Here is a 19,061-nt window from a genome sequence, read left to right on the forward strand (position 1 = left end):
TGAGCCACCGTGCCCACCCATACATAATGAAATTTATTGTTTCTATTTAATAAAAGGAGTACTTGCTAGTTGCTAATGATATAAAGATGAATGAAACACAGTCTCTACTTCGAAGCAGTTGAGAGTGTAATGTAGAAAGACATAAAACTGTGATAGATACCAAGAAAGATAAGAGATTGAAAAACAGAAAGTGAAGGGAACAAAGAAGGAAGGCCTAATTCTAGTGGTAACTATAGCAGAAGTGGAGAAATTATGTCAGATGCTGCCAAGGCTCTAATACTATAATGTTTATAAAGCCCTTGTAACAGTGTGGTAAAGGGCTTATATTTTAACATTTAGTGAAAGCAGGTCCTCATATTTTCTATACAGTAAAGTCTCAAACGTTTAAAGATGCATAGGGGAAAAAAGCTGATTAGTCTAAAATGATAACAGTGATTTTCATTGGATGGCTGATTTTTTAATTTTCTTCATAATTTTTTGTATTTTTCATGCTTTCTACATCAATGATGTGATACTTTTGTAATCAGGAAAAAAATTTTTTAAATAGAGCCATAGAGCCCATGAATAACAATTGTATTTGTCTAAAGTAGAAAGGTTGCCTGTTAGATTATATTATATATGGGACAGCCAAATTGATTTTCTGTGCTTAAACTGTCTTGGTCAATGGAATAAAGTTTTGGGGGCTATTAGAGACTAGCAGATTAGTGTCTGCTATTTTACAGATGTTGATGGGAAAATAAAATGACTATTATAGCTATTGTGTATCATTACTTGTCTGCTTGGTTCAACAAACTTGGTTTCTCATAAAATAGATCCTTACTCCCACCCGAAGAATTAAGAACTTGAACTGTGAAAACATTTGATAAAATTACATGTTCTATTATTTTTTCCTCTTTTCTAGGTAGAAGTGGATTCTGTGATGTCTTCAATAAATCCAAATACTTCTGGTAATATGAAAGTTGATATTAATTTTTAGTACCTTATTTAAACACTGAGATGGCTTGGCTGTGTCCCTATATCAATCTCATCTCAAATTCCTATGTGTTGTGGGAGGCACCTGGTGGAAGGTAATTGAATCATGGGGGCAGGTTTTTCCCATGCTGTTCTCATGATACTGGATAAGTCTCATGAGATCTGATGGCTTTATAAGGGGGGGTTTCCCTGCACAAGCTCTCTTTGCCTGCTGCCATCCATGTAAGACGTGACTTGCTTCTTTTTGCCTTCTGCTGTGATTGTGAGGTTTCCCCAGCCACATGGAACTGTAAGTCCATTAAACATCTTTCTTTTGTAAATTGCTCAGCCTTGGGTATGTCTTTATCAGTGGCATGAAAACAGACTAATAACACTCACAAAATGAAAATTAAAAACAGAAACTAGGCTGGGTGCGGTGGCTCATGCCTGTAATCCCAGCACTTTGGGAAGCCAAGGCGGGTGGATCACCTGAGATCAGGAGTTCGAGACCAGCCTGGCAAAGATGATGAAACCCCATCTCTACTAAAAATGCAAAAAATTAGCTGGGCGTGGTGGCGGGCGCCTATAATCCCAGCTACTCGGGAGGCTGAAACAGGAGAATCACTTGAACTGAGGAGGCAGAGATTGCAATGAGCCAAGATCATGCCATTGCACTTCAGCCTGGGCAACGAGTGAAACTCCGTCTCTAAATAAATAAATAAAAACTATATAGCATTATATTTAAGCACATCTTTGTTTTGTTTCTCATTGTCCAAAACCAAATTTTGTTTCTCATTGTCCAACAACCAAATTTTGATTGTTGTTTTTTTTTTTTTAATTTTTGTAGGTGTATATATAGAGAAGTGGTACATGAGATGTTTTGATGTAGGCATGTAATGTCTAATAGTCACATCATGGGAAATGGGATAACTATTCCCTTGAGCATTAATCCTTTGTGTTTCAAACAGTCCAATTACACTCTTTTAGTTATTTTAAAATGTTTAATTATTATTTTGACTCTAGTCACCCTATTGTGCTATCAAATACTAGGTATTAATAGTCACATCATGGAGAATGGGGTATCCATGCTATCAAGCATTTATCTTTTGTGTTACCAAAAATCCAATTATACTCTTTTGGTTATTTTTTAATGTACAATTGTTATTGACTATAGTTACCATGCTGTACTATCAAATACTAGGTCTTATTCTATTTTTTTTTTTTTTTTTGCATCCATTAACCATCCACACCTCTCCCCAACTCCCCCACTATCCTTCCCAGCCTCTGGTAACCATCCTTCCACTTTCTATGTCCATGACTTCAATTGTCTTGATTTTTAGATCCCATAAGTGAGAATATACAGTGTCTGACTTTCTGTGCCTTATTTGACTTAACATAATGACCTCCCGTTTTCATCTGTGTTGTTGCAAATGACAGGATCTCATTCTTTTTTATTGCTGAATAGTACTCCATTGTGTATGCGTACCACATTTTCTTTATCCATTCATCTGTTGATGGACACTGAGTCTTCTTCCAAATCTTGCCTATTGTGAACAATGCTGCAACAAACAGTATATGAGAGTGCAGATATCTTCCATATGCTGATTTCCTTTCTTTTGGGTATATACCCAGCAGTGGGATTGCTGGATCATATGGTAGCTCTATTTTTAGTTTTTTGAGGAGTCTCCAAATGGTTCTCCATAGTGATTGTACTAATTTACATGCCCACCAGCAGTTTATAAGAGCTCTCTTTTCTCCACATCCTTGCCAGTCTTTGTTATTGCCTGTCTTTTGGATAAAAGCCATTTTAACTGCGGTAAGATGATATTATTATAGTTTTGATGGCATTTCTCTGATCAATGATATTGAGCACCTTTTCACATATGCCTGTTTGCCATTTGTATGTCTTCTTTTGAGGTTCTTTTAATTTTGATTACTTACAAATTTTAAACACGGAAATTTTAAACTGTTGAAGTGCATAAAGAAAAAATATCATTCGTAATTTTAACATTCAAAAAATGATACTAGGTTTTCTGACTTGTGCAGCTGGATGAATGGACATGGCACCTACTGAAAAGAGAAGATGGCAGACGGGTGGGGCAGTGGGGTGGGAGCAGGGGGCAGCAATACTTGGGGGTGAGGGAGACTAAGAGCTCAATTTTGAATATGTTTGAGAAGTGTTAGTTTACTATGTCAAAGCAGTCAGACTGGATAAATTTCAGAAGTAAGTTCTGGGCTGAAGAAATTGGGAGTCATCAACCTGTGGACAGATTTTAAAATCAGGAGAATGGATGTGACCACCTAGAGAGATAGAGTGGCCTGAGAATGTTAAGAACTCTAGCCAGTAGAACTCAGGTGGAAGATGAAGAAATGGTGAAGGAGACTTAGGAGTGACCGAGGGGCAAGAGGAAAATCAAGAGTGTTTGATCAAAAGCCAAGAGAAGTAGATATTTTAACGAGGAAGGTGTGGTCAGCACTATCAAATGCTCCTGAAAGGTGAGGTGGCATAACTGATGAGTATCCTTTGGAGTTGACCACCTGGAGGTGTTTGGTGACTTTAGCAAGAGGCATTTCAAAGTGTGGTGAGGGCAGAGTGGGTTGAAGATAAGTGGAAATTGATGATAAAGTGTGACAATGTGAGTAGATGAGTCTTCCATTAAGTCCAGAGTGGCTATGGATCAAGAGATGTTTTGTTTGCTTCTTCTTATTACCATTTAAATGGAAGAACATGTTTCCAAGCTTAGCAGAATGATCTAGTGAAGAGGAGGAAGGAAGATGAGAGAGAGGGAGGGAAGCAGACCTATTGTGTAAGGCGATAGGATCCAGAGCATGTTGGATTGGCTTTTTAAATATTACCTTTTTTTGAATAATTTAAAACTTCCAGAAAGTTCAAAATAAAGTAGTACAGAGAATAGCTTACTCTCTATATAAGGTATACCTTTTACCCAGATTGACATTGTTAACATTTTACCCATCTTCCTTCTCCTTTGCACTTTCTACCACTATCCCCTTCTCTTCTGTACTGAATATAACCAAAGTATGCTTATCATGTTCATAAATATATGTTGATACTGTGTTTTATCTGATTTATCATCTATATTTTGTCAGTTGATCTAATATCCTTAATAATATCTCCTTTTTTAGTATGTTAAAAATCATAAGTATATCTAGGGAAAAAAAAGACACATATGAATAGGAACAAAGATAAAAATGACAGCAGTCGGCTGGCGGTGGTGACTCACACCTGTAATCCCAGCACTTTGAGAGGCCAAGGCAGGAGGATTGCTTGACGCCAGGAGTTCAAGACCAGTCTGGTCAACATAGTATGAGACTCTGTCTCGACAAAAAAGCAAAAAAAAAGCCAGGCATGATGGCACATGCCTATAATCTTAGCTACCTGGGAGGCTGAGGCAGGAGGATCCCTTGAGCCCAGGAGTTTGAAGTTGCACTTAGCCATTATCATACCACAGCACACCAGCCTGGGCGACAGAGTGAGACCTCATCTCTTAAAAAACTTCATTAATTAATTCAAAAGAAGGAAGAAAATGGGAACAAAAAATAGATGGAAATAGACAAGTAGAAAACAAATAATATGGTAGATTTAAATCCAATCATTAATGTTTTAGTTAGATGTAAATGATCTCAACAGCCCCATTGAAAGGGAGATACTGTTAAATTAGATAAAAGAGTACAAACTAACTCTGTGTTGCCTAGAAGCCCACTTTAAATATAAGGGCAAAAAAGATTAGAAATATATACTGTACTGAACACTAACCAAAAGAATGCCAAAGTGAGCATGTTAATATCAGATGAAGTAGACTTCAGAAGAAGGAATATTACCAGGAATAAGGAGAGCCAGTTCATTAAGGGAATTAAACATTTATGCCCCTGGCCAGGTGCCATGACTCAAGCCTGCATCCCAGCACTTTGAGAGGCCAATGCAGGCAAATCACTTGAGGCCAAGAGTTTGAGACCAACCGTGATGAAACCCCGTCTTTATGGAAAAAATACAAAAAAATTAGCTGGACATGGTGGTGCAGGCCTGTAATCCCAGCTACTCGGGAGGCTGAGGCACGAGAATCATTTGAACCCAGGAGGTGGTGGTTGCAATAAGCCCAGATTGCACCACGGCACTCCAGCCTGGGTGACAGAGCAAGACTCTGTCTCAAAAAAAAAAAAAAAAAAAATCCCCTAATAATGGAAATTCAAAATACATGAAGCAAAAAACTAATAAAACTGTAAAGAAAAGTGGATCCATAATGACGGTAGGAGGTTGCAACACCCCTATCAATAATTAAGCAAGTAGACATGAAATCAATAAGGATATAGGAGACGTGAACAGCACTGTCAACCAGTGTGACCTAATTGTCATCTATAGAATGTTCTACCCAACAGCAGAATACACATTCTTTTCAAGTCTACACAGTATATTTAATAAAATTGGTCATACTCTGGGCCATTAAACATGTCAATACATTTAAAGTACAAAGTATGTTCTTTGTGATGGAATTATATTAGAAATCAATAGCAAAGCTTCTGGAAAAGTTGCAAATAGTTGTTCCAAGTAAAAGTTTAAAATTTCCAAATAAATAGCACACTTCTAAATAACTCATAGGTCAAAGAAAAAAATCAAAAGGGAAAAATTAGGAAGTATTTTGAATTGAATGAAAAGACCACATTTCAAATTTTGTAGGATGGATTGAAAGCAGTACTTGGAAAGTGGTAGCACTAACTTTCTATGTTTAGGAAAGAATAACGGTCTCAAACTGATGACTTCAGCTTCTACCTTTAATTAACTTCTACCTTTAACTACAGAAAGAGTAAATAGGGCCCAAAATAAGGGGAGGAAAGGAAATAGTAAAGATTGGAATGGAAATTGTTGAAATTGAAAAGAGGACAAATAAGAAAAAATTAAAAGCTGATTTTGTTGAGGTAATCAATAAAAATGAGAAACTACTACCCACACTGAGTGGGGGGAAAAAAGAGAACAGGGATTACTAATATTTAGATTTAAAATCTGTTACACTTTATATACAAGGTTTAGAATCACATTTAAAATAAGACTTTCAGGATTATTGCTAGGAGAACATGTTCTTGATATAATCCCTAACTTGATAGAATTGCTCCAGGTTTTAAATTTCTTGTTGAAAATTTTCACTTTCAAAATATTCAAAATAATGTTTGATGTTCCATTAGTTACAACTTCTTGATAAAGCCTTTTCTACATTTTTTTCCTTAGGGTTTTTTGTGAATATTCCAATCTACAGAGAGTTTTGTTTTCTGGCAAAAGGATTTCCCACATTCTTTGCATTGATAGGATTTCTCTTTCTTAAGAGTTCCCTGATATTCAGTGAGTTATTCTTTCTGGATAAAGATTTTCCCCTAGTCATAATATCGTGTTTCTCTATTATGTTACCGATATGGATTGGCTGTGTCCCCACCCAAATCTCATTTTGTACCTCCCATAATTCCCACGTGTTGTAGGAGGGACCCGGTGGGAGATAATTGAATAATAGGGGCGGGTCTTTCCCAGGCTGTTCTTGTGATAGTGAATATGTCTCACGAGATTTGATGGTTTTAAAAAGAGGAGTTCCCCAGCACAAGCTCTCTCTTGTCTGCTGTCATTCATGTAAGACACGACTTGCTCCTCTTTGCCTTCCGCTATGATCATGGGGGCTCCCCAGCTATGTGGAACTGTAAGTCCATTAAACCTCTTTCTTTTGTAAATCGTCCAGTCTCATCTTTATCAGCAGCATGAAAAAAGATTAATATAGTGGCTTTTCTGATGCATCAAGTGTGACTATTGCTGAAAGCATTTTAACATTCATTATTCTCCTAGACTTTCTTTCTTCTGTATGTTCTCTGATTTTGAATTAAGGGTTTGACTTCACACTGAATGTTTTCTTTCCTTAACTAGTTCTCTAATGTGCAGAGAGGTATGGATTCTGGAAGAAAGAATACAGTCCCCACCTGTATTCTTCCAGCTGTACTCTAGTGTGAGTGTGTGTGTGTGTGTGTGTGTGTGTGTGTGTGTTTATTTGGAAAAACTCAAGACCACAGACATTCAAGAAAAGGAGTAAAATAGCCTAGCGAGAAATCACTGCTGTACTCTGATTGCTGCTAACATGCAATTTTTCTATTAGAACTGTTCAATACTGAACCAATTTCAAACCATCTGCTTTTTCTTCTTTCCCTATTATTGATATGAGTCAATTTTACATGGTATTTCTCTTGAAGGAAGAGGGCTCATGTGCAGATTAAATGTTTTTCCACATATATTATCTGTCTTCTTAATGTTTGGATCTTGAAGAACTGAAATTGGCCGGGTGTGGTAGCTCACGCCTGTAGTCCCAAGCAGTTTGGGAGGCCAAGGTGGGTGGATCACTTGAGCCCAGGAGTTTGAGACCAGCCAGGGCAACATGGCAGAACCCCATCTCTACAAAAAATACAGAAGTTAGCCAGGCCTGATGATACATGCCAGTCCCAGCTACTCAGGGGGCTGAGGGAGAGGATTGCTTGAGCCCAGGAGGTTGAGACTGTAGTGAACCATGATCACGCCACTGCACACCAGCCTAGGTGACAGAGCGAGACCGTCTCAAAAGAAAAAAAAAAAAAGTCTGAAATGCTGGCCTTGGCCTCCTGGGAACTATTTATTCAGGTAATCAATTTTCCAAAGTTGTTCTGTATAATACAGCTGTGACTTGGGAATTCTCCTCTGCTATCCATTGCTCTTCTTACTTCAGAACAGGGCTCTAACACGCCATCCACAGGATTCTTTTGCAGGCCCCAGTTGCTGCCCAGCTTGCAGGGCGAGGTCAGACTCACATTCTAGGTTGGCCCAGACTCAGCTGCTTTTAGGAAGGGCCAGAGTCCCGAAGCTAGACACCCTGCACTTTGGGTTTGGGATTATACCTAAACCTGGATGCCCAGGCCCTGCTTCCCAAGGGCTTCTAATCCTCTTGAAAAGTGGGTCATTTCAGTAGAGATTTCCTTGTGAAAATTAAGAAGAGTGAAAAGTCAAAGCTACTAGAAATAAGAGTAGAGTATCTGGAAGAAGTGTACATGCTGGGAGAATTTGAGGGCAGCCAGGGTGAGTAGCAGAAAGGTGCTAATGATGTTTTTATTGCCTGTAACCTAACAAGCAAAAACTGTTCAATATAAGCAAAAACTGTTGTGGCTGCTTGAAACAAGGAAATACATGAGTGGAAGAAAAAAATCAAGCCATTAGATAAAGGAAGCAGCAGATCACAGTTGAGGTCGGTTCTGATTTACAGTCTTGCTACCTCTTTCAGAGGGTTTCATTATAACCCTCATTCTCTGTGATGCACTTCATAACTTTTCCAAGTGTATAGAATGAAGAAGCTTGCAACTAGAAGAGACCTGGAAAACAGTCATCTGTCCTTATTTTAAAATGAGGAACCTAGGCTTCAGAGAAGAATCACAAAATAATATAGAGGAATAATAAAATAATAAATACTTGGCAAAATCCTTTCACAGTATTTATTATTATTATAGATAATTAAGGCAATCATTTCCTGAACAGTTATCATGCAGATCTGTGATGAGCACATTCATCTGTGATGATTGTTATATGTAATATAACTCTATGATTTTATGATTATCCTCTGTATTAGTCCGTTTTCACACTGCTATAAAGAACTACTTGAGACTGAGTAATTTATAAAGAAAAGAGGTTTAATTGACTCACAGTTCCACAGACTTAACAGGAAGCATGACTGGGGGGGCCTCAGGAAACTTACAATCATAGCAGAAGGCAAAGGTGAAGCAAAGACCTTCTTCACGTGGTGGCAGGAGAGAGAGAGAGTGAACAGGAAATTGACACACACTTTCAAACAACCACATCTGGTGAGAACAACAAGGGGCAAGTCAGCCCCCATGATTCAGTCACCTCCCACCAGGCCCCTGCCCCAACGGGGATTACAATTTGAGATGAGATTTGGGTAGGGTAAGGACACAGAGCCAAACCATATTATCCTCATTATATTTTATTTATTATTTTAAATTATTATTTTTGAGACAGGGTCTCTAACTCCTGGGCTCAAATGATCCTCCCACCTCAGCCTCCCAAAGTGTTGGAATTACAGGCATAAGCCACTGTGCCTGGCTGATTATCCCCATTTTATAAGTTAAAAAACTCTAGCCATTCATGGCGGTAAGCACCTGTATTTACAGCTACTTGGGAGGCTGAGGTGGGAAGATCACTTGAGCCCAGGAGTTTGAGACCAGCCTGGGCAACATAGCAAGACCATATCTCTAAAAAAAAAAAAAAAAGTACTAAAAAGTTTAAAAATAAAAAATAAATAAATCCAGAAGCCTAGCAAGGTTAAGTAATTTGCCCAGAGTGGCACTGCTAGCTAGTAAGTACCAGACCAACGTGATCTGACCTCTAGCTCACCCTCTTAACCAATTGATAAGCCCTTCCTTTGATTTTTAATAGTGCCATGGGTCATATTCCTAACTGTGACAAAATTGAGGCCAGTATTCATTCCCCTAAGGAACTTTATGAATCAATGAGTTGAAGTCGGGAGTAGAATCAATACACAAAACACAAATCACCGTGTTCTCTATAGTTGTTAGACGTTAATTTCAAATTTGGTTCTGGACTACCTAGCATCCAGAGCAAATAGGACAACACGAGCAAGCACAGCTGCAGTCAGGGTCCATGCAAAAAAACAATTTGTCTAGAGAGGCGTAAGTCCTCCTGCCCTGGGATAGCTCTTCTGTGATGTCTCATGGAGGGGAGATTGGTGAGTGGATGTCAGTGTCGACGAGCTGTTCAATAAATGGCAGTAGTGAATTTTGTAAGGCTGTTGCTTCATCTTTTCTCAATGCAGACGAGTGTTTAATGTCAGGGCAATTCTATGGAGGGCAAAGACTGTGTGTTCCAAGTTTACAGATCTCAGATGGTCTGACTTTATTCCAGAATAAATTGTAGACCATTCTATATAAATAACAACAGCTAAGATTTACAGGGCTTTTCTTTATGCTAAAAGCTATAAATAAGAACTGAATGAGCATTGTCCCACTGAATCCTCATACATTTGTCTCTGTGTTATTATCTCGGATCTATGTAAAATATGCCGAAGGTTAAAAACCAGAAAAAAGGACTTCAGAATTTTGTTTTCACTAGGCAATTAGATTGAGCATCTTTTCTGTTTCCTTATACTATTGCCATTTTAAATTAATGGACATATTCTACTTTGATACTTGAAAAAGCTTTCCAGGAACTTACTTTTAACCCTCACTTTGAATGATGGAAAAATCAAAGAGATTGATTCATCATAGCAGTAATTATGGACTGTGTGACTGCTATCTAGTGTAAGGTCCAATTGAAAAATAATTTGGATGATTAGGTTAATGGTCAGTTGGCTTGCATGCTTTTATTTATTAATATCTTGTCTGGCTTGTTCTAAACCAGACAGTTGACTATTAAAGGTATTATTTTTTCTAAATTTAAATATCCTTTTTCTGGTCTTAGTTTCTGTCATAAAACACCTGCTGTTGTGTATGGTTTTTTATTTTGGCTCCTATGGAACAAAGATCAAGGTATAGCAGGGATGAAGGTTTTGGTTGATTTCAGATTTCAATTGGCCTCTTAGTTCTTTTCTATAATCAGGAAACTGCATACACATTAAGGTTACCTTATTTTGAAATTATAATCATAGGAGCATTTTGTGGGATCTCCTACAGATATTCACCCATCCATGTTTATTTAATTACCCATTTAGAAAATGGTGAATATGTTTCACTATAGAGATGGGGAGGAATTAGGAGACACAGACACTGACCTAAAGACATTTAAAAATATGTATCTCATGTGGGTTGGGCGCGATGGCTCACGCCTGTAATCCCAGCACTTTGGGAGGCTGAGGAAGGTGGATCACGAGGTCAGGAGTTCAAGACCAGCCTGGACAACGTGGTGAAACACTGTCTTTGCTAAAAATACAAAAATTAGCTGGGCGTGGTGGCGGGTGCCTGTAATTGCAGCTACTCCGGAGGCTGAGGCAGGAGAATTGCTTGAACCCGGGAAGCGGAGGTTGCAGTGAGCCAAGATCCTGCCACTGCACTCCAGCCTGGGCGACAGAGCAAGACTCCATCAAAAAATGTGTGTATATCTTATGTGATTGGGAAGATGAAAGAAATATTGCCACTTCTTTTACCGCCAGATGTTACGTTACCATTATAGGCAAGAAAACCTCTTAAGAGTTCGGGAGGGCAGGACTGCCCCCTAGAGGAGGTGTGGGCCTGGAGCTGGACATGCTGAAGGGTGGGTAGGATTTGAAACAGTGATGGAGCAAAGGAGAAAAGAGGCAGTAAATGAATGCAGTGCAGGTGCCAGCTGTGTGCCCCGCCTCCCGCTCCTGTTGCTGGTACTGTGCTCTCTGTGTAGAGTTCTTCAGAGACCCTCTTCTCCTGTGGTGTCCACCTCAGTGCCTGAAATCTCTTCTTCCTAGATCCCTGTTCTCACAAATCTCTCGCCCATCTCAGATTTGCATACCTAAATATATCAGCTATCATGCTGTTAATGCAGTCCTCCCATTAACAGAATCCACTCTCCTTGGATTTTTACCTTTTTTTTTAAACCTCTGCAACAGCAAGAAATATGGTGCATAACTATAAATGAATTGTGTCCAGCCAAGTCAGCTGACATGATGAGATCTGGGAAGGATTAAGGACCGGTGTGCATGGAAGGAAGGATGAAGCTTTAAAGTCCAGAATAAGGTATTAGGACTTTGTGCTGTTTAACACTGAGGAAGCTTTTAAGCTTTATGAGCAGGAGATGTATATAATAAAAAACTAACAATTCCTGCCTGGGTTTGATAGAAATAAGATTTTATTGGTTCAGATTTCTCTATTCTACTGTAACTGGTTTTTTTATTTTTATTTTTTGCTTTGTTGTTGTTGTTTTGTTTTTTGAAATGGGGTTTTGCTCTTGTTGCCCAGGCTGGAGTGCAGTGGCGCAGTCTTGGCTCACTGCAACCTCTGCCTCCCGGGTTCAAACCTGGAGGTAAACATGTGATTCTCCTGCCTTAGCCTCCCAAGTATCTGGGATTACAGGTGCGGCACCACCACGCCTGGCTAATTTTTGTATTTTTATTAGAGACAAGGTTTCACCATGTTGGCCAGGCTGGTCTTTAACTCCTGACCTCAGGTGATCTGCCTGCCTTGGCCTCCCAAAGTGCTGGGATTACAGAGGTGAGCCATCACACCTGGCCTATAACGTTTTCACTCATTTTCTCTCCAATTATATAGTAAAACTTGATTTATTCCATTAAGGTAGATTATTTTCTCTTTATTTCCCTACACATCCATAGTAAGCTGGAAGAAAATATTATCCTCTGAATTCATTTATCATAGGTGACAACTCATTATTTTTGAAGTCACTTTCACCTACCATCCTTACAGTCTTTCTGTGCAAACACATTATATCCTTCTCCCACCCCTTCACTGTCATGGCCTCCAAAAGTCATAATTTGAATTTTGTGTCTCAAACTGGAGAAGGCATTATCTCTTTTGAAAGCCTGCTTCATCCTTTTAAACCCTAATTTTTAAGCATTTTTTTTAACTCCTGGAAAAATCAATATGTGGCACAATGAACGTGAACCCTTCCTTTCTACTAAATCTAGGGCCAGGCTTACTGTCCAAATAACTTGCCATTTTTATTGTTTTCTCTTTCACTCTCCCCAGGTTTATTGCAGTTTCTAATTTGAGCTCACTGTGATAGCCAGATGCTAGACTCCTTCATTTTCAAGAGGGTTTCTCTGTGTGCACTGACCCTGAAGCTTAGAACTGTGAACCACAAAAAACTATACTTAATGGAACTTGCAAGTAAAAAATTTATATAGTTTTGTTAGACTTTTTGAATATATCTGCTGCTGTGGTGAAAGATGATTACCCTCCAAAGAAACTGCTTAAAAACAAACAAGTAGAAAAAAAATAACCTTTCTAGTCTCTCCCTCTCTGACATATATATATATATATATATATGTGTGTGTCACATGTATTAAGTAGTGTGGAAACTAAAAAATATGTACATGTTGGCCAGGCGCAGTGGTTCATGCCTGTAATCCCAGCACTTTATGAGGCCGAGGCGGACGGATCACAAGGTCAGGAGTTCGAGACCAGCCTGGCCAATAGGGTGAAACCCCGTCTCTACTAAAAATACAAAAATTAGCCAGGTGTGATGGCACGCACCTGTAATCCCAGCTACTCTGGAGGCTGAGGCAATAGAATTGCTTGAACCCAGGAGGTGGAGGTTGCAGTGAGCTGAGATCACGCTGTCGCACTTCAGCCTGGCGACAGAGTGAGACTCCATCTAAAATATATATATATATAAGTTACAGAACATGAAGAGAGTCCATTTTGCCAAGGATTGTTTATAAAATGGAAGGAGATGTTTTCCAGTTGTACAAAAAAATGCATGGACTTGCAGATTCAGGAAGGATTTGTAAAGATCGTTGGTCCAGTGGTCTTTAAACCATGATCCTCAGTCCTAGATCCTTTGGGAACACATTCAAAGACACTGTTGGATACGGAAGAATGGGAAGCCCACCCACTTCAAACCAAATAGTTCTGCCTTCATCTCCTCTACACATGAGGCTTTCTATTTTCATATAAAGAAGAATCTTTCCTACAGCTAAAAAAAAAATAATTTGCCAACTATTGATAGAGTCCAATGACCCAGGCAATTTCTGAATACCTTCTGCAGACATATTAATAATAAACACAGATAAACACATAGATCTGTGTGGTTCCTAATGTTGTGATGCTAATTTGTAACCACAGTAAAGTATGTTTAGGTAACTATTAGTAGTGGAACAGCGTGCACAAAAGACTCAACATTGTATTTGAAATTAGAATTTTCTGAACATATTCTTCCTCTGGAGGCGGGGTGGGAGGGGACACAGGTAATACATTTCTTATTGGGTATGAAATCTGATAGTAGAATTACTGAAAGCCTTTGTGAAGTGGTAATTTTAGGTTTGAATGTTGTGACAGCAGGTGGAGCTAGTAGTAGGAACTCTATTTCTAGGTTATGTAAAGAGCTAGATGTATACAGCTTACATTAATGTGTTTTCATTCTAGAGCTTCAGGAATAGCATGTTATTATGTATTGGCTTTGGAAAGTGATCATATTACTACAACATGAGAGCCGAGCTGAACAAAAACTCCTCTGTGCTTTAGAAAAGGGGCTTGTATTTGGATAAATGTTGCCTTAGAAGATTAAGACAATTAAGGGCATAGAAGGGAGGGGATATGTTTACACAATATATGCTTGATGAGTTTAACCCGTAGAGTATGGACTTGAAGAAATAAAAGTATATGATTGTGTGGGAAAATAGTGTGAAAGAAATTGATTACACATACGGAGTAATTTGTGTTATTGGATGGCTTTTCCTTTTAAGTGGTAATAGGCATACAGTTTAAATCCACATGCATTTTCTCCTAGTAAAAGCTAAAGACTGTTTGTTTTTATCCTACAATATTGTGAAATAAAGACCTGAATACTGCATAGCTCCAAATACTCCTGAGTTATCTGAATATGTAATTTAAAGGATATCACCACTCAGATCGTTTTTTTTCCTTGTGAATTACACGATGAACCATGGAGTTGTGCTTTTTTCCGTTTATCGCTTCTCTAAGTCAAATGCAATGATAAGAGCAAATATTATGGATGTAGTTCTCTCTGAATTTTGTTTGGTTTCTACTATATCATATGTTTTAAGAAATTGGAGTTTGTGAAGTGACAGTTTATTTTGCTGTCTATGTGAATAGAAAGAGACCTACTTTTTGGCATTCATTTACAGAGTTATAAGATCATTTAAAACACGGGTCTTTTTTTCTTTTTTTGAGACAGAGTCTTGCTTTGTCACCCAGGCTGGAGTGCAGTGGCACAATCTCGGCTCACCGCAACCTCCACCTCCTGGGTTCAGGCGATTCTTGTGCCTCAGCCTCCTGACTAGCTGGGATTACAGGTGCATGCTGCCATACCTGGCTAATTTTTGTATTTTTTAGTAGAGATAGGTTTTACCATGTTGGCCAGGCTGGTTTCAAACTCCTGACCTGAGGTGATCTGCCTGCCTCAGCCTCCCAAATTGCTGTGATTACAGGCATGAGCTACCATGGCTAATTTTTGTATTTTTAGTAGAGACAGATTTTGTCATGTTGGCCATGCTGGCCTGGAACTCCTGACCTCAACCTCTCTGCCCACCTTGGCCTCCCAAAGTGTTAGGATTATAGGCATGAGCCACCACACCTGTTCTAAAACACACATTTTAAGCCTGGCATGGTGGCATATGCTTTTAGTTCCAGCTACTGGGGTGACTGAGGTGGGGGATAACTTGAGGCTAGGATTTTGAGGCTGTAGTGCACTGTGGCCATGCCTGTGACTAGCCTCGGCACTCCAGCCTGGGCAACAGAACGAAAACCTGTCTCTAGGGGAAAAAAAAAAAAAAAAAAAAAACCACACACATTTTAATGCTTTTTGCTAGAAACTAGAAATAACATCTTCTTGTTTGTTATTATTCATTGAATGTTACTTACTCAGCGAACATGTAATGAATGCCTACTGTCTGCTAGGCATCATGCTAAACGTGGGATAAAATTTTGAGAACACTATACACTGCTTTCCCTCAGCATATCTCAGGCAGACATGTGGCCAAATAATTACCATAGGTCCTAATCACTTCTATGATTGCATGATGAACAAAGGGCCGTCGGGTCACAGAAAAAGGACTCAGCTGAGAGAAATCAGAGACATATTCAAACAGGAGGTGATGCCTGGGTTGCATCTGGAAGGAGATGTAAACATTCACTAGGAGAAAAAAGGAGAAAGTGCATTATTCCAGGCAGTGTGTTCTATACATGCAAAGGTGTGGAGTACGAAAGGGCCTCTTGGCTTGGGGAAGCACCAGGAAGTTGACTAGGAAGCCTTGAGAGGTGGACTGGGGTACGTTTCTAAAGGGCCTCCTAGGACATGCCATTATCAGTGAATATATTATTCAAGAATTTCAGCTACTCTAGATGCTACTTAATTGACTAGCTTTTGGTGTTCATGAAGCTACAGTTATGGATATGATCTTGTGGGCAAATGGCATGGCTAGACTTCAGTTTTAACCTCAGCTAGCAATTTGGCATTGTGTTCTCTGTCACAAAGGTGATTAGATAAGAATGGAGCTGCATCAATATGTATCCCCACAACTATGGAAAAAAAATGCTACATATGCTAATTTGCCACAGTACATATGATTGAGCACCTGCCAGGCACTCTGGTAGGTGAGGGAGATATGCCCTGTTGCCTAGAAGACAGCCAGTCACCTCCTGAACTTCTCCTCTTCGTTGTCTCCAGAACACTGAACACTTCACACAGCTGAATGGCAACTCTTCATCTCGCCCCAATTTTGCTCTTCCCCCAGACTTTCTCCTCTCTTTAAGTAGCTCTTCAAGCCAGAATCTACGGGATATTCTTGACATCTCCTTCTTTCTCACCCGCCACATCTAGTTCTTCATCAAGCTATATCATTTAGATTCTAAAATATATCTGGAAACCTTCCACTCCTCTCATCCCCACTGCCAGCAACCTGGCAACCACATCTCTTGCCAGTAGGCTCCTAACTGGTCTCTCTTTTTACATTTTTGCTCCCCCACCTCAGTCCTTTTATCAAGATAATAGCCAGAAAGATATTTCAAAACTCAGATCATATAACTTCCCAGTTCAAACCTTCTGTTGACTTCCTATTGCAACTTAAATAAAACCCAAATTATTTACCGTGGCCCGCAAGATCCTGTGAGTTTTGGCCCCTGCTGCCCTCCCCAACCTCATGTTGTATCACTTCTCTCTGGCTCACTTTGTTCCAACCACAGCAGCCTTTTTTCATTTTCCCACCTTGCCACCCGACGGCCTCGGCACAGGCTGTTCCTACTGCCAGCAGTGCTCTTCTTCCCAACATTAGGCAGTTGGTATTGTCTCATGGTTTAGGTCTTGGCTTAAATATCTCCTCCTTGAAGGGATCTCTCCTTCACCAGAGTCTACTTGACATGAGGATTCCTGTGAATCTTTTTCACAACCTCCTGTCTTTCCCCTCATTGCCCATGCCACAGTTTGCAATGAGGTGTGCGTTTGCAGTTGAACCTGTGTAATGACTGCCTTCCCCACCAGATCAGTAGCTTCCTTGGGACTGAAATCATGTGTATTCTCTTTTCCCCTCTATTTCCAAAACTTAATACAGTGCCTGGCCCACAGTAGGTCCTAAAAGGAATCATTTAAACACAGACAGATTTTTTTTTCAGTTTATAAATCTTTAAATATAAATAAAAATGTAGGAAATTAAGAAAATCATTTCTAAATTTTTTTAAATGATTGGAACTATTTTAGAAAAGGTATACAGCTTAGTATTACATCACTAAAAGAAAAAATGTGCATGTGGTTATTGTATGATTGGAGGCTATTTTTAAAACAGAGTGATAATGTTTTTTTATGGAAATTCTGAGTTATAAAAATGAACCGCTCTTTTTATATATGTAGAGCTCAGTTCCACTAAAATGTTTAAATTCTTGGCTTCGCTCTTTAAACCTACTACAAAGATCACATTAGAATTCATTTTAATAGACATTGTAAGCACAGTATCCAATCTCATTTTATCATGCTGGGCTCTTTTATTATGAGACTCGCAGGAAGCTGAGCCTGAGGCTGCTCCACACGTTGTGGGGTGTATCCAGGGCTGGAGATGGTGCCAGCTCTATTGTTTATGTAATATTCTCCCCACCTTTATCTGTGGTGTGCAATTGGTATTGACTTTTAAGAAACTACTTCTCTGACCCGATCTCCCAGTTGGAAAAAAAACCTGCCACAGTGACATCTGGCTAGGAAAAAAGGGATCAAAGAAGCATAAGGAAAGAAAAATTATGAGACCTTGTTTAATAAGTAGTTTCATGCCTATTAGAGGGAAGAGTGTTACACTTTTTTCAAGGTCACCATTCCTTTACCCCTGGAAAAAGCTCAGTGAACCCTAAAAGTGTCTTGTTTTCACTATTGATTTCTAGTGTTGGGTCTGTTAAATGTTGGCATTTAGCAAAATGCCTTTTTCGGTCTTCAGGAAACTTTACAGATCTTGAGTAAGTACTGTTCACCAAAATTAAGATAAAATTTGATTATTGGGATTTATTACTGTTCATTTCTGTTTATTTTTTTTCTTAAAGAGGAAGACAATAATCTTTGACCAATTGTTTTTTCCCCAACTTTTAGGTATATTACTCGAGGGGTTTTTAAATATTGTCAGGAAAAAGAAGGAAGCTCAACGATATCGGAATGAAGTAAGACACATCTTCACAGCCTTTGACACGTACTGTAAGTGTCTCTAAAATGTTTTGATGTTAAAAAATATTGCTATTAAGGGATTGCGAGTAGGATTATATACCCAGTAAATCAAATATATAATATGCTTGGAAGATTATATTACTGTATTCATTAGCTGTTACCTTAGGTATTGATGCACATTTTTTTCTCTGTCGTGATTTCTTGACATTTACCATAGATGAAATAGTATTTACAGTTATATAGTTGTACTAATATATTGTACCTTGATTGTCATGGGAACCGCAAAAGGACTCGCCATGGAGGATATAGGCCATGAGCCACCTATGAAGGTGTGGGAGACCGTGTGTCTTCCTCATCAACTCTTGCTCTGACGTACAGATGATTGGTGGAATTGTTTTCCCACATAGGGTGTGGCTGAGAGGGGTGGGTGGCTGTAGACCCCCTAGGCCCCACAGATCATACACAGAATGAAAAGACTCATGGAGTCTAGGTTCAGTGTCTTGACTGCTATTATGGTTTCCTTCTAATTAGTAATATTTCATGATTCTAATACCAAGCAAAGGAAAAGACATGAATTTTGAAGACTGCATTGTTTTGGCAACTCGCAAAGACTCAAAGTCTAACACCGTTGTTATAGTGCATGTCTCTATATAGTGCCATCCCTGGTACTGAGAGAATCAGCAAAATGATAGGGGCAGAAGTGACCTTCAAGATCAGCTGGGACTGCACTGAAGGAAAGTATTATTAGAATCTTAAATTATTCCGATGAGAC

The 19,061-nt window shown here is 39.1% G+C and overlaps 1 protein-coding gene across 21 annotated transcripts in view; it reads left to right on the top strand.

Annotated features, from left to right (window-relative positions):
* EFCAB11 (EF-hand calcium binding domain 11) overlaps positions 1-19,061 on the top strand; it is a 169,818-nt gene that overhangs the window by 3,142 nt on the left and 147,615 nt on the right. For all 21 annotated transcript variants that reach the window (XM_063644050.1, XM_063644051.1, XM_063644049.1 and 18 more), the window contains exons 3-4: positions 902-947; positions 18,218-18,319. In XM_063644050.1, coding sequence (XP_063500120.1) covers positions 902-947; positions 18,218-18,319 — 148 coding nt within the window. The remainder of the gene's footprint in view (positions 1-901; positions 948-18,217; positions 18,320-19,061) is intronic.

The sequence above is a fragment of the Symphalangus syndactylus genome, chromosome 8, assembly GCF_028878055.3.
Source record: "Symphalangus syndactylus isolate Jambi chromosome 8, NHGRI_mSymSyn1-v2.1_pri, whole genome shotgun sequence".
Lineage (NCBI taxonomy): Eukaryota > Metazoa > Chordata > Mammalia > Primates > Hylobatidae > Symphalangus > Symphalangus syndactylus.